Here is a 20,952-nt window from a genome sequence, read left to right on the forward strand (position 1 = left end):
AATAAATGATCAGTGCTCCTGTGTTTCTTTCAGTATGAAAGCCATGATGGGGGTTTAATGCTGAAATAGATTAATAGAGGGATATGTGGAATAAACTTTTAGTCTAGACATATCCAAAAATAGTTCTAGAGATGCTTAGTTTACCAATATAGGCTTTGTGTTAACTTACAGTAGAGCAGTTACTAAAATTAAAGACCTTTAAATGGGCTGTAGTTTTCCTGCCGCATGACAAATGAGACTAATCATGTAATCAGCTCTCTTTAACTCTTCTTACCTTTTTCAGAGTCTAAAGCCTTCACCCCATTTATTTGCCCAATTGAGTAAAGTCATCAAATTAAGTAAAGTTCAAGAGGTAGGTGTACATTTTATTTCCAAAATATTTCAATGTTTTATGACTGAGCTTGTTGGAAAGGATGAAGTCCCCTTACTGTGATGTTTGTTTTTATTGTTTGCAGGTGATATTTGGTCTCGCTTTACTGAACTCTTTCAGCTCAGATCTACGAGGTTTTGGTAAGTAAAGCTTCCAAGCTATTGTAGCAAGAACATCTTTTTTCTTTGTAAGCAGTGGACTTTCGAGGTGGATAGATGTTTGCGTGCATCACCTTGCAATCAGGGGAGCTACTGAAGTCTAAGAGCATTTCGAGAGAGGCAATAGGTAGCTTGGTCATCTTGTCTTATGAAGGTGGGGGTCCCTTCCATGAATGACGTGCTAGACAATGAATTAAGTTAAGATACTGTGATATCTTACCTTTTAGTTGTCCACTAATACTGAGCTCAGGGGTACGGATTGTGAGGTTTCTATTTAAATCAGAACTCTTGCAGCTTGTGGTAAACATATGCTGGGTAAGAGAATGGTACTTAAGCTAAAAATGAGTCTTCATCTTGAAAAGAAATTTCAGGTTTTGACTTGAGTCTCTTTTGTGTTCAAAAGCTGCCCAGTTCATCAAACAGAAACTCCCGGATCTTTTGCGCTCTTACATTGACGCGGACGTCAGTGGAAATCAAGAAGGTGGCTTCCAAGATATTGCAATAGAGGTCCTGCACCTTCTCCTCTCCCATCTCCTTTTTGGGCAGAAGGGAGCATTTGGGGTGGGACAGGAACAAATTGACGCTTTCCTCAAAACATTACGTAGAGGTAAGTGTGGTGTTTTTCTGGATGCCTGACTAAATGCAGATTTTGAGATAGGCTTTTATAACATGCAGTCAGTGTAGACTGCTGAAATGGGGGGGTGAGGTAGAACTCACTAAATCTTCACAACAAAACTGACAGAAAAATACTACTATTCTAACATCTGTTTTAGCATATTTCTCTTTCAGTGAGCAGTAGCATGAGACAACCTCAAGGCTTTTTTTGAAAAGTGTTTTGATAAATAAGCAAAATAAATAAAGGGAATAAGCTAGTGTGTTTGCTTGTGTGGGATGTCACGACTAACTGAAGCAACACATGCAGTGTAGTTGAAAAACTTGAGCTCTTTACATGGAGAGGAACATGCATTAAAATCCACATATTTGAAAGGGTAAGTGCTAGGTTGTTTATATCGGGTGCAGATCTACGAGGAAATATTAGCAGAACAAAGGAAGTGGTTTTGAATAAAAATAGTTAATTTCCTGGAATCCACCATGGTCCGTGTGTGGTGGCAGGGGACGCTGTCAGTGGGCTATGAACTGGTAGTCTCTTCCTTTCCAAAATAAAAGTTTGCTGTAAACCCTTCAGAAGGAGGACTTGGACTCAGAAGCCAACTGCATTTAACACAACACATGGCTTGGTTCTGCCCAGGCCTCAAGGACGTCACCCTTTGTGCAAAAGCAGAATGTTTCTTCTGTATGCTTAGGTGTAACTTCTTAGATCATGCTTGCTTTAATGCTGATTAGTGTTTAGCTTCTATTATTCCTCTCGCTTTGCTTTGGGAAATTGGGAATTCTTCTCTGAATGGCCCCAAAGGGTATGGAGGCGTTACGCATCATCTTAAAGATAGTGCTGCATAAGGAAGGCCTGCCCATAAGCTGTCTTTACTCTGCTGCATTCCACTGCAAGTAAAACTCCTACCCACACCTCTGATTTTCTCAGGACTGTATCTCCCTTAAACTTGTCTTCCCTGAAAGGAAGAAAGGAGTATTCTGTCCTTCCATCCCCAAGTTTCACACTTAGATTGCTGGACTTCTTAGGCTGAGCACTCAGTAGCAGCTCCTTTGTTTCCTAATACTTCCTGATTTGGAGGAGAGCCTTGCTTTACTGCTAGATTATTTCCTGCTCTGTGTTTTTTTGGATGACTGCTGTTAGTGACAATCTAGTTGTAAACTTACCACTTTTGCTGCTAGCCTTTTTTGGCAGCTGCGGTGTGAACCTGTGCTAAGGTAGCCTATTTTACATTCTTGTTCTCTAGGAATATGTAAGTGCCAGTAGGGAACTGGTAGGTGGGATGGAGAAATGCTCTATGAGTGCCCTCCGGATATCTGTAGCAGCAGGGAAACTCTACTACAGCACTCAAGTTATTTTGAATAGTGACTTGCATGTGAGTGGTGTTCTGGGTTTTTGACACTGACTTTGTTTTTGTTCCTCTCACCCTCAGATTTTCCCCAGGAGCGTTGTCCTGTGGTGCTTGCACCACTTCTATACCCTGAAAAACGGGACATTCTAATGGACAGGATCCTGCCTGATTCTGGAGGGATAGCCAAAACAATGATGGAGAGTTCTCTGGCAGACTTCATGCAAGAAGTTGGCTATGGCTTTTGTACAAGGTTTGTAGGAAAACCCAATTTCTTACGTGGAATCGATCATCTTGGGTGGTGGTGGTTTTCTTTCTCTTCTTGAGACAAAAGGTAAAGAAAAAGAACACTTTAAGTACTAAAATAACTAGAAGTATTATGAGGTTATCTGTTTTGATTCCTGTTTTGTGTCTTGCTTCTAGCATGTGTAGTGTATTTGTTGAAATTGCATATGATTTTGTCATGGTAAGGAATGTTAGCTAAAGGTATTCACCTTCCTTGGGAAGGTTTGATAAGGGTTTGACCAGTATCCTTTTTTATAGAAACAGAATGGCTAGATAGGCATAAATTCAAACGAAATCCTACTAGATCTGTAGAACTCTGTTTTTGTGGCAGACTCCTGTTAGTTCACTGTCCACATGAAATGGATTAGAGAAGAACTTAAGATGATGATCTCTCTTCAAGAGAGCTGACCAACAGCAGCTTTCTGTTTGTGTTAGATTGTGATGGGTGTGGTACACTTCATAATAGAGATTATTTGAAGCTGTAGGATATAATTATGACAATGAGTTGCTGGTGATAAAGCAGAGTATCCCGATATCATCTTCAGTCTGTGCCTGCTTAGGCTTATTTTTGATAAAAACACAGCTGTCTTAAACTTCCCCTGGATTTGTGTGTGTATTTGTAGAAATACTTCACCCACATCCTCACGACAGTATTCCATGTTCTTGCTATCTGCCCCTACTCTGAAATGTTGTATATGCAGTTCTGTTAACTGGACTTGCTTGTGCTGCATGAAATGGGCTGTCATGTACAGAGCTGTGTGGACTTGCTGGGAGTGGCATGAGCAGTACTGTACATCTTTGCACCTAACACAAATATTCTATTACATAGATTATATACACGTGTGAATTGGAATTATCACCAGAAAAGTAGAAGCAGCTGGACCTAAGCTAGACTTCTAGTGAAGAGTTAATTAGAATATATTAAAAGCTTTCATACTGTGTATGTTATCTTTTCAAAAACTGAATTGGGTTTATTGATGCAGTTCTTAGGGATCAAGGAGAGTTCTCTGATACCTAGTTCTGATAGCAGGAGACTGCAAATGTGTGACCAGTTTTGACTTAGGCTTAGCCCTCGGTTTGAACCTAACATTTCTTAAGGGAAGATTCACTTAAGAAGCATAAGCTAGGAGAAATAAATGATTTTGTGTTCTGGAAGACTTTGGACTGTGCTGAGGAGGTGATCAGATCTCAAAGATAGTATTAACTAAGTTGCTGTTGATGTGGTGGAATACAGACACAACATAAATGTGTTCAAGGTGTTGAAAAGGAATTTGTTAGCATGTGCCCGCAAATAAAACATACTTGATCTGTGCTGAAGCTGCATAGATATTAACTGCTGGCCTCTTTGAGAAGCGTTAAAGTGAAACAAATATCGCAAAAACAAGTTGAATTTTATTAAAAAAAAAAATCAGTGTTTAAGCCTCTGGTAATTGTTTGCTCTTTTGGCTCCTTGAATGTTTTTGCTACTGACCTCTGATCAGAAACTCTGTGGCTTGTATCAGGTTGAGCTGCATATTTTCAGTTAACCTTGTCAAACTGGTGATGTGAACTGTTGAAATGCGTGTCGTCAGAGTCTTTGTTTCACTTTCAGCTAGCAGAAAACTTCAGTCTTTGAAGCTCTGTTTCATAGATCAATGTGTGGAAGTGCTTTTAACAGAAAACACTGCTAAACCTACCCTGTATTTTTACTTTGACAAAGCATAGCCTGTCAAACGTGTCTCACTAACTTGAGTCTGCCTAGCTTTGAATTAAATACACAGCACTGTATGCTTCGTGGAAATCATTGCATGGACTTGCTACCTAAGTTGTCTTGTTGCTTACCTTAGAATTTATGTTGGAGCATTTGACTGATACAACCCTGAAGCTGAGTAAATTGTCATATTTTACCCTTTGCAATTAGTTTCTCCCAATGGTCTGTGCTTTGGTTTTTATGGCTTTTTGTGCCACAGTAAAACCTGCTTTAGTACTAAGGTCTGTCTGTTTTGTTGCATCTTAGTGTTGAAGAATGTCGCAACATAATCATGCAGTTTGGTGTCCGGGAAGTCACGGCTGCCCAGGTTGCCAGGGTTTTGGGGATGATGGCTCGAACTCATTCAGGGTTGACAGATGGTATTCCGTTACAAGTGAGTGGTCTGGTCGGGGCGGGGGGAGAGGGGAATGTGGTTTTTTTTAAACTGAAAATTAAGACTTACTTTTATTATTCAATATTCTTTTGTTCTGCCATAAATGTCTGTAATACATTTCTGAGTGAGGGATTCTTAGAACTGTGCAACTGGTGTCATTACCAGACTGAACCCTGTGTTTTTCTCTGTAGTGCAGAGAGTTCTAGTGGTTAGTGGTTTCTGAGACCTGGTGTTTTTTAGCTAGTGTTTGACTGGGTGTATTTTATTTGCAGTCTATTTCGGCTCCTGGCAGTGGGATTTGGAGTGACGGGAAGGATAAAAGTGATGGAGCACAAGCCCATACCTGGAATGTGGAGGTCTTAATTGATGTTCTTAAAGAGCTGGTAAGTTTTGTGAGCACCTTGGCCTTGAATGCAGAACATCTGAAAGAAGGATGTGGCCCAGTGTGAATATAAAGTTTTTTTAAAGCTCCTAGTAGCCTGAATGGCTTTGAAACTCATGAATACAATTGTGCTGCTGTGCTTAAATGATGTCTTTTTCCCTTTGAAAAAGAATATTTTGAAGAATTGTGGGAGCTAAAAACTACCTGAATGGCTAACGTGCGTGCAACCTGCAACTCATTCCACACTGCTTACTTCCACGTGCTGTAGCATGTGTTGTCTGAGGGGTTTTATGTTTGAAGAATTTATTTCCGAAGTGGAAATAGTCTGTGCGTCAGGCACCTTATTTTGCAAAGGTTCTAACTGCAGGCATTAAAATGAAACAAAGTATTTTTGTAGCTACTCATTCCAAACCTCTCAATGCTTCTTGTGCATGATGATGTTTCAAAAATAGAAGAGTTTTCCCACTGCTTTATAAGCAGCAATTTTCATAATTAACACAGTGAAACATGAATACCATTTCCGTTGCCTACCATGTATTGGGTGAGTTTTCTGTGCGGTCCCTCTAATCTACAAAGGAGTTGCTGTTAGTTTTTTTTTTTTTGAAAGAATTTTCAAAAAATACAGCTAGACTGTTCTACGTGATGTACCAGTATCTGAGTCCCATTGTGCTGTAGAGATGACAGGTTTTGCGTGCTAATGTAGGTGTACTGTTTTTATTCTTAGAGAGCTCTGTACTGCATCTACCTTCTGTTTCCTTTAAGGAAACAGCCCTGAATTTTTTTCATTCTGTAAAAGCATACACATGGTGTGTAAGCTACAGCTGCAGCTATTAGCACAAATAGTGTGAGTTCTCCTGTATGTTCATTCTGTTATCAATAAAGTATTTTCTGTTCTTCAGGCACTTCATGCTTTTGTCTAACTTTCCAGTTGTGTAAGCACACCCGAGCCCTTTCTTACACATCTGACATGGTCCACGTTTACTTTGTGTTACATCAGCTTGTCAGGAAATTGACACATTGAGCAGTCAGTATCTATTTTTTTTGTATGTGGTGCTCACCTATCTTTGGAACGTGATGTCTGTGTTCTGTAATTGCCATAGTTCCCTCCAAACCCCTTCATCCTGAAGGTTTTACACTATTGCTGAAAATCTAATAGGTTCTTGCAAGCACTTGCACTGTAAATCCTTCAAAAGGAAAACAAGTTCTGCTTGGCAGCTGGTCAGATCCTTCTGCTTCTTGTTGGACGGTGTATAGAAGCCTACAAAAGGAATCAGCTAGTATGCTAAGAAAGGAACTGTGCTGGGTGGTTTTTGGGTGTTGTTTTTTTTTTTCTGAAGACTTGTTAAAGAGATGTTTAGAAAGATGAACAGCTACTGGCTGTGGTGCTGGGGGAGGTGAGATTCGCAGGCTGGTTTCAAACAGTAACTTGCATTGAGTTCTCAGAGCTATCTAAATTGTGTTTTTTAAAACAAAAACTGCCTTCAACTAAAAGTCGGGTGGATGTTAAGCTGAGCAAAATACTGATGAAGTGGGGTTCTTACAAGAAAGTAGTGAAGATTGTAATGCCTAAGGCTAACTAGTCTCTTGTTTTTTCTGGATGCAGAATCCTAGCCTGGACTTCAAAGTAGTAACCTATGAATTGGACCACCCGGGATTTCAGATTCGTGACAGCAAGGGCCTGCATATTGTGGTGTTTGGCATCCAGAGAGGCTTGGGCATGGAAGTTTTTCCAGTTAATGCCATATACAGACCTTGGAAGCATGCAGAGGGCCAGGTAGGTTTACCAGCGTTGTGGCCATGTCTGTACAAAACGTAAGAAGTTCATGAATTTCACAAATGGCAGCTGTGGATTGGTAATGTGAATTTTCAGACAAGCCATGTTTGAGAACTTGGCCTGTATGGCATAGGCCTCGGGTATGTTACTGAGGTAGAGTGTAAATTAAACGGTGTCCGCGTTGTTTGCGGGAAGGTGGTCGCTTGCTCTACCTGTCACACTGCGTCTGTTTTTAGCGGAGTTCTGACTTGCAGTGCAGCTGAGCGCAGACCCACTGCTGCATGGCAGTCCTGGGAGGTTTTTACCTGGTTACACAAAAAGGCTAGAGCTTTGCAGAACACAGCTGTGCAGGCAGGTGCCCTGGTCACACCCTTATTTATCATGCTCAGAAACCGTGGGAAGAGTAGTTCTTATGCTCTAGTGAAGTTCAGTCTTGTGTAAAACATGCTTATTGTCAGTCTTGGCTCATTTCTACTGCTTTGTTGGTTTGTGTTGCTCTCAGAAATGTTGCTTGATAAAGTGGAAGGAACCTGTAACTTCAAAGACCTAAACTAACTATTTTTGATATCTCTTACACCAGCTCTCCTTCATTCAACATTCCCTCATAAACCCTGACATCTTCTGTTTTGCTGACTACGCTTGTCATACTGTTGCCACAGACATCCTGAAAGCACCACCAGAGGATGACAATCGAGAAATTGCCACATGGTAAACCTGCTCTCCCCAAACCGCTTTTCTTACCTAGATTTAGAGTAAGACAACTTACCTGCTCAAATGTGACTTTACCTTCGTGCAACATGATGTGTCTGTAGCTATGTGTACATTCCAGTTGATCAGCTGTCAGTATTTTTCAGTGTTTGCTGGAAGTTTTCACATTAGAACTTCCTGTGTACTTCCGTAATATCTGAAAATGTATTGCTAGGTGTTGCTTTTAATGGAGTCTTCTGCTTGTCTAGAGAATTTCTGCTAATGTATTTCGGTGAATCCTGTAAGTGGAGGGGGAGGGGGGTAGAGGAGATAGGAATTTAAATGTCTTTTTTCAGGATGGCATTAGAAAAACTTGTTCCACTTATATGAAATAAGTCCTGGGATTTAAATAATAAATTTTTAGAGCTATTGCTGTGTTATTGCACAAAGCTGAGTAATGTGACTCCTTGAGCTGACAATTACAGCTGCTTTTAATACAGCTTGCAGCTGATTTCAGTGCAGATATTTGTTTCTATTCCCATTGTACAACCTGAAGTAAGGAATTGGAGGATGGGAGAGATGGTTAAAGTAGGAGAAGGTAGCGATGTCTGTATCTCTGAAAGAGACAAAAGTAGAATATCTTCCTCAGATTTCACAGGTGTGTACTCAGGTGTAGAAAACATGTGTTTCATTTTTGGAGATATGTTTCAAGTTTAGTTATTCAGGTGACCCACCTCAAGCTGAATTTTTTTTGAACATCAGTGTTCAATTCTCCCTCTTCCATAATAGCAAGAGCTCTTAAGCTCTTAAATTGGTTTGATTTTTGTCTTTAAAAAAGAAAAGAAATTTTTCATGGATAAGAATATTCCTGTAGGCTTAATTGCACTTGATAGGAGCTGCAGTTTCAGGTTGCTTGCAGTGGGCATTACTTTATGTAGTCTTGCAGTTGATGCTACAAAATGTTTGAATCCAGGATCCTGTAAGCAAACTACTTGTAACTTTGAGGGGGGCCTTGTCTGTTTGTTTTTTCCTTTTGTTAGGAAGAGCCTGGATTTGATCGAATCTCTGTTGCGATTGGCAGAAGTGGGACAGTATGAGCAGGTTAAGCAGCTCTTCAGTTTTCCTATCAAGCATTGCCCGGATATGTTGGTATTGGCCTTATTGCAGATCAACACTTCCTGGCATACCTTGCGCCATGAACTCATCTCCACGCTCATGCCAATTTTCCTTGGCAACCATCCCAACTCGGCCATCATTTTGCACTATGCATGGCATGGACAGGTGAGTGTTTCTGCTCGTGTTTAAGTTTTAAGTAAAGTTTGATTTTAAAAACAAGAGGGAGAAAGACAACCTGGCACATCTAAAACATGGAAACTTTAAGCATTAAGAGAGGAAACGGTTCAAAATAAGATAGCCTCCAACTTTTAGCCAAGTGCATTGGAGGCTATTCTAGGTATAAAGAAACTGCAAGTACCATAACTTGTAGTGAGAGTGTAGCTTTCTGAAAATCTAGGACTGGCTGCTGCCCTTCTTCAAAGAGAACTTCCATGCTGAGAGAAGGCAACTATGTGTATAAGCCCCATGTTTTTAATGGGCAAACAAGTAGTTTTTTTATAGATTTGCCTTTCATCTTGGTTTTCATCACTGTGCCCACAGGTAGTTAAGTAAATACAAGTCATAGGAAGAAGCTTAAGGCAGAGGAAGCCTCTAGGGCGGGAGGGGAATCTGCATTAGAAAATATATTGCCCTTTTAGGTACAGTGGTGTTGAGGATACAAAGCTTGACCTCAGGGGATCTTGGTCCATATTCACTGCAAAGTCATGGTTGTTCACTAGCTGAAGTGCTATGAATGTTTGTTTTCTTGGTACAAGTCTTTAAACTGCAGAATAGGAGTGGGATAAAAGTGATGTGTTCTTTGCATAAGGTCTTGAAATGGCAGAATATGCAATTTTTCAGCAGGCTAGGCTCCAAAATAACATACAGAGTGATTGCTGTCATGTGACAGGGTGCTGCTCTACAGTTTGAGGATGTTTGACTTCCTCAGATGTGGGAACTGAAAGCAAAACCCTTGCTGCCAACAGAAATTTACTTGAATTGCGCTTTGATTGCTCATGTGTGAGCAAAGAGCTCGATACTGGTTTTGCAATGTCAGGCTGTGACATGGCAGTTCTGGCTTCAGGCAGCACATCAGGCGGAACGTTCTGTGATTCACATATTCCAAAAGCTATTTCTCTGTAACTGAGAGGAATATTCATCATTCCTTTAGTTGAGCTCCTGGATAATTTTATTCATCACATGTTAAGAGTCCAACTAAGAAACTAAGTTGTAAATTAAAGAGTAAATATTGTTTGTGTGTTAGGCTTCAGAGGTAACATATCCTACTAAATGTTCGAATAGTTGATCCTTTTCCTAGAGGCATGAAGTACAATCCTAATTTAATTCTTCTCAGGGTCAGTCTCCTTCGATTCGTCAGCTTATCATGCATGCAATGGCAGAATGGTACATGAGAGGGGAGCAGTATGACCAGGCAAAATTGTCACGTATTCTTGATGTGGCGCAAGACTTGAAGGTGAGTTTTGCAAAGTACCATTATTATTTTCTGTCTGGTGTCTTATGCAGACTTGCTCATCTTGTAACAAAGGCTAAGCTTAACTTGGATGCGACTAATTTAGTAAGGATTCCTAAGAAGCAGTGTAATAGAACTGCTTGCTATATGCATGTACTGTAAATCCAGGAAGAGCTTCAACCGTTTTGACCTTGAATACCATTGAAATGGGAATATAGAAAAAATCCTTCAGACACTTGTTTGAAGGAGGCACCGCTGAGGTTGATGGAATGGGGGTTTCTTGAGAATACTGCTATTTTATAATTGTTTACACACTCACAAAAGAGACTGGAAGCGACATCGGGCTTCTTAAAGGCATTTATCACTTCTAAAGTTAGATGCAAAATAAATGGGTGTCACAAAGTGCAAGAGCTTCAAATTAGTTTTGTTATATCAGTTTCTGTGTTCAAGGATGAACACTGATCAAATGTATTCAGTGGCTCTGAAGTGGTCAAGGTCTGTTGGCAGGGAGACGCTAGGTTATTCTGACTAATTCTGTTGCAATATTGTCTTGGTAGCTCTTGGCCGCTTGCTGGTAGATTTTCATACAGGAATTTAAAACCATAAGCACAAGGTCTCTACAAGAAGGCCATGCAATGCTTTCAGATGAGAGCTCTTGCTTATTTGTGCCACGAGCAAACTGTGTGCGAAACTGATAGTACCAGTCTTTTTGTTGACTATGAAAGCACAGCAGGCTGTGATAGGAAGACTTCTTTATTAAAAAGTAAATGGGGATTAGAAAGGAGAAAGGGTATCCTTGTGTCTTCACTAGTAGTCTTCTGATTTTTTTTTTCTTTAGGCCTTGTCAATGCTGCTAAATGGTACTCCATTTGCCTTTGTTATTGACCTTGCTGCACTTGCCTCTCGACGGGAATACCTCAAACTTGACAAATGGCTCACAGATAAAATTCGGGAGCATGGGGTAAAGCAGGATTTTTCTTTTTATTTCTACATTTTATCAGTGACTAACTTAAGTCACTTTGATAATCTTATAAGTAGCTTTAAGGTTGTGGAAAGTGTCCATGGTCTGATAGTTCAACATTTTCACTGAACTATAATAGCTTAGTGTGATTCTTCCCACGGTACAATTGCCAAGTTTGAAATAATGGCTTGGATGTGGTTTGGGAGATTAAGTTAACTTTTTTTTTTTCTCAGGAGCCCTTCATCCAGGCCTGCATGACTTTCTTAAAGAGAAGATGTCCATCTATCTTGGGTGGCCTTGCTCCGGAAAAAGATCAGCCCAAAAGCGCTCAGCTTCCTCCAGAAACCTTGGCGACTATGTTGGCATGTCTGCAAGCTTGTGCTGGGTAAGGGCAATATTGCTTAGACTGAATGTCATCCGCTTGAAGCCTGCTTGCTGGCCTCATACTGCACGTGCTCACAGGTGGTTTGGGGTTTCCTATGGGTTGCTGAGAGTTATAATCTTGCACAGCTAAATTTGATAGTATGTTTAATTTTTCAGTGAAGCTTCTCATACAGAGTAGGTGATGAGACTGAAAGTGTTCTTGTCTTTATAGTCAAGTGGGTGGGATGATGTTGGTAACCGCGGGATGGCTGGTTAGTGAGATACTGGGTTAATGGCCAGAGGCAGGGCTGTGACTTGGACAAAAAGGAATATGTCATAACTACAGAATGGGGCGGCATCATGGGAAACAATGAGGTTTTATAAAGGGTTTTTTAATCATGTTAGGCAAATAAGTGGTTGCTACCCTAGCAGAGAGGGCTAATGCAGTCCTTATGCATAGAAGAAAGCTGGAGATTGTAACGTAATTGAGACTGAAACTGGACACATGTAACTTCAGTTGTTTTTACTTGAAATACTGACTGTCTCAAAGTAGTCAAAGGACGGGAAATAGCTAAGGTCTTCTGCAGATGAATTTGTTTAGCTAAAATCCTGAAGGAAATAGCGTAGGTCCTAGAGACCTGCTCTCTGCAAGAGGGAGAGGTAGGTTACAGAAAGACTAAAGCAAGCAGAAACTGGACAAATCAATTTTAAATAATGTTTTAAGTAAAAATAACTAAATGTTGCAAAATACTGGTGATGTTGCTGTCAGACCAAGGTGGTATTTGACTGCAGCAATATTTTGGAGTTAACGAGGCTTAGCCCAGTGTGACATATGAGCCAGAGGGTCTGGAAGCTGGAGATGGTGCTAGTTTTGGTGTTAAGTTTTGACACCTAAGGAGTCTGGCATGCCCAAGTGCATGTTAGCTGATCTAAGGGTTATATTGTTACGCAGTGCTGTCTTGACAGATAGAGGAAACATATGTAGAAGTGTCAGATGATTCCAAGCTCGCGTAAACAACAGGGAAACAAATACCAACATAGTGATTGCTATCTGAACTGGAAGGGAATTTCAGAGGTCCTTGTAAGATTTTTAGGAGAAAAGGTTCTCCTAAACAAAATTAAACTTCAAGTACTGTTTCGGAAACGTTATTGTCTAGTCCATCTTTTGGACTGAAAATACCCATTGTTCAAAGTACGTCGTCTTCTGAGACTACAAACTGAATTGAAATTCCAGTATTTTGCATGTTGCCATGTCCAGATTTTAGAGATTTAATAGTTAATTGTAGACTTGACTTGCATCTAATGTCACTGTGTTCTGAATCTTAATGTGTTACCAAGTTTTATTTATTCAGTTAATCCAAAAGCTAGCAGTTCTCTACTGGCACAATTCTCCCAGCTTCTGGTTTCTTTTTATAGCCGCTTGTATTCCCATTTATGCAAGAATGTGACCTACTTGCAGTCATTTTCCATTAGTTATTCTCTTTAAGCTTTAAAGAGAAAACAATTTCTTTCACGAAGCACTCGCTTGGATTAGCTTACGTTTCAGTCACAAATGGAAGCAGGCTTTGGAAGGACTGGGAGATTAAAATCACAGTAACATTAAATATGTCTGGGAGGATAGTTCCGCTTTACCACCTGAAGTTTGCTGCTGGGGGTAGTCAATTTAGGAGTAATTTCTTTCAGTCAAGCTGTAGTTGGGACACTTCTTCGCCCCTAGGACCCTGCGTGGTCTGGAACCCTTTATTTGTGTTGGTGCAGTTTGTGTAGCACTGGTGAGTGCTGCTGCTGTGGCACATAGCAGCGAGGCTTCAGAACGAAGTAAGCGTTCTTGTTATTACTTAGTGTTTTTCAAGTGAAGCCAGGGTGGTTTTGGCACCGCAGGCTGCCTTACTGACCAAGTGTGTGATTTGGTAACAAACTGCTTATGGAAAAGTCGTCCCCCCAGGGGTTTGCAGTGAGGTGAGTGGCAGCAGGACCTGCCCATTGCCCAGCACAGTCGGTTTGGCAGCACTGGTGGTTCCTCCTCAGTGCCAGCCTCAGGACAGGGCGATGCTTCTGGCTGCCTGTGCCTAGAGGAATGAGGAGGCTTTTCCTCCTCGTTTCTGCATCAATACCTCTGTAAAGAGAGAGGGGTGGTAGGAATGGGCAGAGGTAGAAAACAGGAGTGCTAGCGGTGCTCCTGGCTTGTATGGGTAAGGTAGAAAGAAATCAAACAAGTTGAAAGTATTTTTGTATAAGTGGGAAAAAAGAGTGCAAGAGAGATGAAGTTGCTCTATCCAGCAAGCTGGAGCTTCCCTTAAGCTGACACTCTGTTCTCCTACAGCTGGCTGACTGTGGTCCCTGACTCTCCTCATTACTCATCTTTCAAAATTGTCCTTTCCACAGTTTCCCCCAGTTCTCTTCCTGGAATGGCTCTAAGATTAGCTGGCTGAGTATATTTTTATGTAGAATTGAAAGCATGTGAACTTTTGCTTTAAGATCTAGTTTGATAAAGAAGCGTGCCCTTATTAAAGAAGCTATTTACTACTTTACATCATTTGCCTCAGATGCAGCTTTTGTGAAAACCTGCAGCTCAGTACTACTTAAAAAATATTGTGGTGTGTATGTATCTTGACATACAGCAATGTCTCGTGACATAAAAATGTTAATCTTTAATCTGTCTAGATGGCAGGACAAAAAGTTAGTCATTCGTTCCAAAGCATGGATGACCTAACTGGTCACCATAAGCATCAAATTCAGGATTATAAACCTGTGTTATGCATTGCGGGACTGCCCTGTGATCGGTAACCTCTAGCTGCAGCAGGTTGGAATCTGTCTTAACTAAAGCACGCTGCGGTATTTGAGTGCCTGCTTTCCTTCCTGCTAGTTGGTCACAAGCACGTTGTGGGGATTTGTGGTTCTGTGGAATTGCGTTGTAGGTAAATATCCGCCGTAAACTCTGAGCCTCCCGCATGCTGTGCCTCGGAGTTGTGTCTTCAGGTCTGGTTGCACCTTCCTGAAACAGAAATCCTTTCTGTTTCCCTGTGTGGCCAGGCTGTTTCACAGGCCATGTCTTAAATGACGAGGGGGAAGAAATATCTTGCTGGGCATTTATAGCAGATGTATGGCTTGCAGAGAGGAACCAGCTATAAATAAAGGCAGGTTTTGTGTAAGGAAGCCTCTCAGTGTTCTTCAGATTCAGAAATGGTCATGCAAATATAGACCTTTGTTTCCAAAGGACTTTTAAAGACCCCCCCACAGATGATTAAAATGAAGTCTTTTGTCTAAGGTACTTTACTGCTTTCACAGCTTGATTAGAAAAACTTTTGGTTTGCTCACACTTGAGTCAAGGAGAAAAGCAAAGTGTTTCCTTAGCTGAGCTTACTTTGAAGGTAAGTTTCTGATCCCTTTTTTGAAACCCGCCATCCCAGGCAGCTTGCTTTTGAGTCTCTTGACACTGGCTGCTAGTGAGGGGATATCAATACATTTGGAGGAGCCAGCTTGTGAAGCAGTTGATAAAATGCACATTGACCTGCCTGGAAAGTTGCCTGCCCATGGTAGCTCTCCAAATTGTCTGTCTGTCCCAGGACAGTTTTTTCCCACACTGTGTGGTGGAGCACTGGCTTGGGAGAGCAAGCTGAAGCCCTTAACCCTGTGTAGCCTGTAATGGGATGGCTGCCAAAGCTGAGGGCTAGTCTGCACTTCGTTTTCCTGCCCTAATTGTCGGGATGGTTCTGCTTCCTTTTCCTCCTCATCCCAACATCCGTGCAGTGGAAAGCTTGTGAAAATTCAGTGAAAATGAGGAATCTCCAGATGAGTTTAACACAGTTGCACCGTTACAGGAAGGAATTTGCTGCTTTAGTTGTACTTGCCAAAAAGGTAGAACTGCAGAGCAGGAAAGGCGTAAATAGCTGGCTGTGTTTTCCATGAGTGAAATGTTAGTGTGGCATGGGTACGTTTGTGGTTAGGTATGCCAGCAGCAGAGCTGCCTTTCCCTCCCCTTAGGAAGCCTGGCAGCAAGACGTGGAATTGTTCAGAAAGGTGTTGGCTTCCCTCGGTCGTGCAGTGCCTTCAGGCCTAAGTGTGACTGTTCTGCTGGGTTTTGAGTCAACTTCTTTGAATAGTTGGAGATTTCTTGCCTCTGGTTAAATGTTTATTAATGGTCAGATGAAGCATGTTGGTCAGCTTATAGACAAATGAATTTTAGTGGGCTTGGGGGGAGGGTATTTAACTCCCATCTATATCAGTTCAGTTTATTTAAAAAATAAGTGTCTCTCTATAGTGCAAGCTCTTTAGTCATGTCGTATTTCTCCTCTGGAGAGAATGTCTAATGATACTCAAAGTGGGAACAATCCTGAACGTTGAAGTCTGGGAACAGGGAGGAGCCTTGAGGAGCTGATTTGACCAAGGGATTATAGCAGAAGCTGTTGTGTGTTTGAATTCATGAGGTTGAGCTGTATATAGCCTGTAACAAACAGCAGGCAAAGAACGTTGCAGACCGTCTGTTCTGCCACGGGCTATTGAAGCTAGGTAGACAGATACACATCCCAGCTTTCTCTGAGTCATTATTTGCTGGGATAACTGTATACCAGTATTGGAGCTATTAAAAAGGGGGAATATGCTGTCAGAGAATTTTTATAGTTGCAGTTTACATTCTTCTATCTAAAATAGAGCTTGTCCCAAGTGAAATGGCTGTAACGCAATTGTTGCTAGTGTGGTTTCTGCTGGGATTGTTTTGCAGTTTATATTTGTGAAATGTGGTCCCACTTCCTGAAGGAAAACAATCAGGGGCTTGAGTTTTGTGAACACTGGATGCCTCACTGTTCTACTCCTCTGCTCTAGGAGTGTTTCCCAGGAGCTGTCAGAGACGATACTCACCATGGTGGCTAACTGCAGTAGCGTCATGAACAAGGCTAGGCAGCCGCCACCTGGAGTCATGCCAAAAGGACGCCCACCTAGTGCGAGCAGCTTGGATGCCATCTCTCCTGTACAGGTAGTAGATAAATAATAGCATGCTGTGGTTTTAGAAACCGTTGATTAGCGTTAGTTCTGCTGCGCGATTTGAGCTCTTTCAGCAGGACTACGTAAAACATCATCTGGCTCCCTTAGTTTTTTATGCTTGCATGTCTAGATAACTTCTCTTGTAGCAGATTAATGCCTGAGGGTTGTAGTTCAGAACTGTCGTTCACGTCACGGATGTCTGTAAGAAATTATGGAAGTATAGCAGGATGGGAGCACTGAAGAGTGATAGAGGTTTGGTTTATTTTAAAATAGCTGAGAGTTTCTTTAAAGTGCTAAAATTTTCTAAGACTTCTGAGAGTTAAGCACTGCCTTTGAACCTGATGTGTCTTGTTTGTAGCTTCACGGGCCAAGCAACAGTGCTAGAGCATAAGGACTTGTTATAACTGGGGCTCTTCAGCTCTCAACTGAACTGCTCTTTTAAAAACAAGGTACATTTAAGTTACTCCCTGCCACTCATCATCCCTTCCTCCTCTGGGAGCAACACTTTGCAGACAGATTTTGCTTCTAGCAACTACATTCACTGGCAGATTTTAAAATGGTGAAAACTTATTCACACGAAGTAGTGGCAATTCAGCATTGAAGAATGTCTGAAGCGTCAGATTATGTAAACTCAATACAGAGAGCAGTATCCATGTAAATTGTTACTTTATTGAAGTTGCTCATCAAATGTACCTAATATCTTGGCAACCTGCTGCATAGAACTGATGTGAAGAAGTAGTGCAGCAGATGTGAGTCTGAATCCATGCTATCTTCTGGATAGATAATAGTTTTTTGCAGTTCCTAGACAGGAGCTCTTAATTTCACAGAATCACAATTTATTGCTATGTCTGCTGGTACTGTGCCTTCCCTCCTACTCATCACCCAGATCTTAATGGCTTTTATTGGAGGCTGTGTTCTCAGGTGTTTAGCTATGAAAAGTGAACATTCTGGGATCCTTCAGACAGTTAAATATTCTGTTAGCTTGATTAAGTCTTGGTGAGTTCCCAAACCGCAGAGCTTAAACTGCTCTAGCACGAAAATCTACACACTGCTTTTTGTGTTTACTGTTGTGTTATACTTAATTAGAAACTAGGGAACAATCAGACTTTCTGTAAAACCTTTGACAGAGTAGGATTTTATGGGATTGTAAAGGAATAAGTGAAATAGCATTCTATAGACAAACGGCCTTTTTGGGGTAATCTGGATGACTTCAGAATTTAAAGTGACCATGCTGAAAAACTCTTTTCAGGATGCTTTAATATGTAAGCTGTCTTCATACAAAACCTGCAAAGAGTGAGCTTGATTGCAGTCTATGTCTGTCTGTGTATAATCTTCCTTTTTTTCATTCAGATCGACTCGCTTGCAGGCATGGCATCTCTTAGTTTAGGTGGCTCGGCTGCTCCTCATACCCAGAGCATGCAAGGCTTCCCTCCGAACTTGGGCTCTGCATTCAGTACTCCTCAGTCACCAGCAAAAGCGTTTCCCCCTCTTTCCACCCAAAACCAGACAACAGGTTTCAGTGGCATTGGAGGACTCTCTTCACAACTTCCAGGTACTGCTATCTGTGTGGTGTGTTTTGTATGTTTGACACGTCAGAGCGAAGACATTGTCGTTGCTGTGGCTGGAAATACTGGACAGGCAGCGGTGTTGCGTGGGAGGGAGTCGTACAGACCTTGCTCCTAGGTCGCTGCTGAAACAGCATTTGAAAATTTTGCAATTGCAGTAGACATAAAACTTGAGAGTCAAGAGGGTTTATGTTTTTGATGGATTTTAGCTGCATCTTTTTAGGCTGGGACAGAGATAAGGAACTGCTTTAGAAAAAACTGCTTGATACTGGATATTTCTGAGGCTATATGGCTCTGAGCGTTTCTTGGAAATGGCAAGGTGCTGAAAGTGATACATGTATACTAGGAAGGGTGCAGCTGAGATGACCAATACCTTGTTTGCTTTTCAGTAGGTGGTCTTACTACGGGTAGCCTGACTGGTATAGGAACTGGAGCCCTGGGCCTTCCTGCAGTGAACAATGACCCATTCGTGCAAAGGAAGCTGAGCACATCGGGACTGAACCAGCCTACATTCCAGCAGAGTAAGATGAAACCTTGTAAGTGGTAGTGTTGTCTGTGACTGTGAAGTGTGACTGTGGTCTGCAGTTAATCTGCATTTCCTTCAGGGGTGGCGTGGATCTGGAGGTGACAAATAGTAGAAACATGGCTCTTGTATTATACTGATAGACTGAAAAAGGTGCTTCTGAACTTGTATACTAGCAGCTTGCCAAGTAGCTGGGAGGGGATTTAAAAAAAAGCTACCAGAGTAAATACAAATGTCAAGGATTTGCATGAACAGTCTCTTTTTGTGTCCTTTTTTTGTTGTGCTATGTTTTGAACAAAAGTGTTATCCTGCTTTTTAGAGAGTTGTATATATGTTGTAAGAGGGTGTTCTTTGTTTTGTTTGTAACAAAGTTGATCAAAGCTACCTGGGTAAGGTCCTGTTGTGGCAGACTAGTGAATTAGGCAACACCATTGGAAAGAAATAAGCCTAACAAGTTGATGGGAATGATTGTTTTTTTCTTTCTTTTTTGAAGAATGATTTGGTCCTTAAAACTGAGTCATTATCCTTAGCTCAGTTATACCTCTAAGTTCACAATGAAATGTTGCAGCAAACAAATGTTTCCTTTAGGAAGTCTAGTCATATGCTAAATCTTCCCCATTGCTGGTGTTACATACCTTGCTGGTGTTACATACCTTTGTTGTCTTCAATAGCTGCTCCATAAAAGTTGCAGATGTCCATAGATGTACAGTGAAGGCAGCTTTAGTGACCATGGTTTTTTCTTTTTGGGCTTGAGCATTCAGTATAAACTTGCTTGAAGCTCACTGGCTGGCCTGAAAGTCTGTGTGAAAGTTTGTCTGCATGTTAGTGTTGTGTAGCATGCTTTATTCTAGTCTGTTTTACATTCGTTTGATTTAGGTGTCAGTTGAGGCTAGCTTGGGTTGCAGTGGGTTCTAGGAATACAGTACTGTGAGGCTAATTCCACCTTTAGGATTCAGTTCTTTTGCAAAAGTGTCTTGAAAACAAATTTTTGAATAAGAATTCCTGTCAACTAGAAAGGTTAAGTAATTGCTTTTTAAGAGAAACTAGCAGGCTTTGTATAGATTTGTGGAAGAGTTGAAAAGGACCTAGAGGAAATCATGACCCTATGGAGTTGAATGTAATGCCTGTCCCCTTCTTTTTTTAACAGCTGACTTATCTCAGGTGTGGCCAGAGGCTAACCAGCACTTTAGCAAAGAAATAGATGATGAGGCAAACAGCTACTTCCAGCGTATTTATAACCATCCACCACATCCGACCATGTCTGTAGATGAGGTGAGTTCCATTCTGTAGCAGTTGCATCACCTGTCAAGAGACCTTCAATATAGTTGGTGAACTTGCTTGTTACATCCAACTTTTCGGTCCTGTGGACTGAAGTTTTTAGCCGTCTAATTAACTCTCCTAAAATGATGCAAGTCTCACAAGGGGCTTGGGCATTCAAAATAAGTACTAAAGTATGCCTTTAAACAGTTTAAGTTATGCTTACACCTTGGATATATTTAAAGTACATAAAAATGGCTGCAACTTCTAAATATATAAAGGTGTCCTCAGTTCTATGTTATGATTGCTTTCAGTGTAACCAAAACATGAGGATCGAAGCAAATCAGTCTGATGTACTTGCTCTGTGAAGTACTTCCGACTTACTTTAGTGTATTTATGTGGTTATAAACTATAGGAAAAATGTAAATTAACATTCAGCATCTTCCAGTTTTGAAGCAATGAGGTAGGAGGTAGCAAGAAGTTTTATTTAAGGACAGTTATTTAAAATAAAGGAAAGGAAGCTGAAGTCTGAAGATAAAGCTAATTGTAGTGATGTAGCATCTACTGGCTAAAATGAGATTTATTTTTTGTTGAGACACTTTGCAGTCTGGCTTGTAGTGCAGTCTACCTTAGCTGTTTGTGTTCTTAACAATAGATGCAGAAGGGCTGAAGTAAAGCAAATCTGGTGGTAACAGTTTCCAATTTCTTTGCAGGTCTTGGAAATGCTGCAGAGGTTTAAAGATTCCAACATTAAACGGGAACGAGAAGTGTTTAACTGTATGCTGAGGAACTTGTTTGAGGAATACCGTTTCTTTCCCCAGTACCCAGATAAAGAGCTGCACATAACAGCCTGCCTCTTTGGTGGGATAATAGAGAAAGGACTGGTTACTTATATGGCATTGGGCCTGGCCCTGCGCTATGTTCTTGAAGCCTTACGAAAGCCTTTTGCATCCAAAATGTACTATTTTGGTATTGCTGCACTAGATAGATTTAAAAATAG

General features: G+C 41.1%; 1 protein-coding gene across 9 annotated transcripts in view; it reads left to right on the plus strand.

Moving 5' to 3' along the window:
* The window catches only part of CNOT1 (CCR4-NOT transcription complex subunit 1), a 60,024-nt gene that overhangs the window by 11,956 nt on the left and 27,116 nt on the right, over window positions 1–20,952 (plus strand). For 2 of the 9 annotated variants that reach the window (XM_083851924.1, XM_083851928.1), the window contains exons 5-21: window positions 284–352; window positions 456–510; window positions 932–1,135; window positions 2,571–2,739; window positions 4,768–4,894; window positions 5,167–5,277; window positions 6,880–7,050; window positions 7,631–7,758; window positions 8,778–9,018; window positions 10,187–10,306; window positions 11,142–11,264; window positions 11,498–11,649; window positions 16,449–16,599; window positions 17,958–18,159; window positions 18,562–18,708; window positions 19,843–19,967; window positions 20,666–20,952. In XM_083851924.1, coding sequence (XP_083708050.1) covers window positions 284–352; window positions 456–510; window positions 932–1,135; window positions 2,571–2,739; window positions 4,768–4,894; window positions 5,167–5,277; window positions 6,880–7,050; window positions 7,631–7,758; window positions 8,778–9,018; window positions 10,187–10,306; window positions 11,142–11,264; window positions 11,498–11,649; window positions 16,449–16,599; window positions 17,958–18,159; window positions 18,562–18,708; window positions 19,843–19,967; window positions 20,666–20,952 — 2,582 coding nt within the window. The remainder of the gene's footprint in view (window positions 1–283; window positions 353–455; window positions 511–931; window positions 1,136–2,570; window positions 2,740–4,767; window positions 4,895–5,166; window positions 5,278–6,879; window positions 7,051–7,630; window positions 7,759–8,777; window positions 9,019–10,186; window positions 10,307–11,141; window positions 11,265–11,497; window positions 11,650–16,448; window positions 16,600–17,957; window positions 18,160–18,561; window positions 18,709–19,842; window positions 19,968–20,665) is intronic. The other 7 variants (XM_083851926.1, XM_083851930.1, XM_083851925.1 and 4 more) reach the window with 4 other exon arrangements.

The sequence above is a fragment of the Anser anser genome (assembly GCF_964211835.1).
Source record: "Anser anser genome assembly, chromosome: 11".
Taxonomy (NCBI): Eukaryota; Metazoa; Chordata; class Aves; order Anseriformes; family Anatidae; genus Anser; species Anser anser.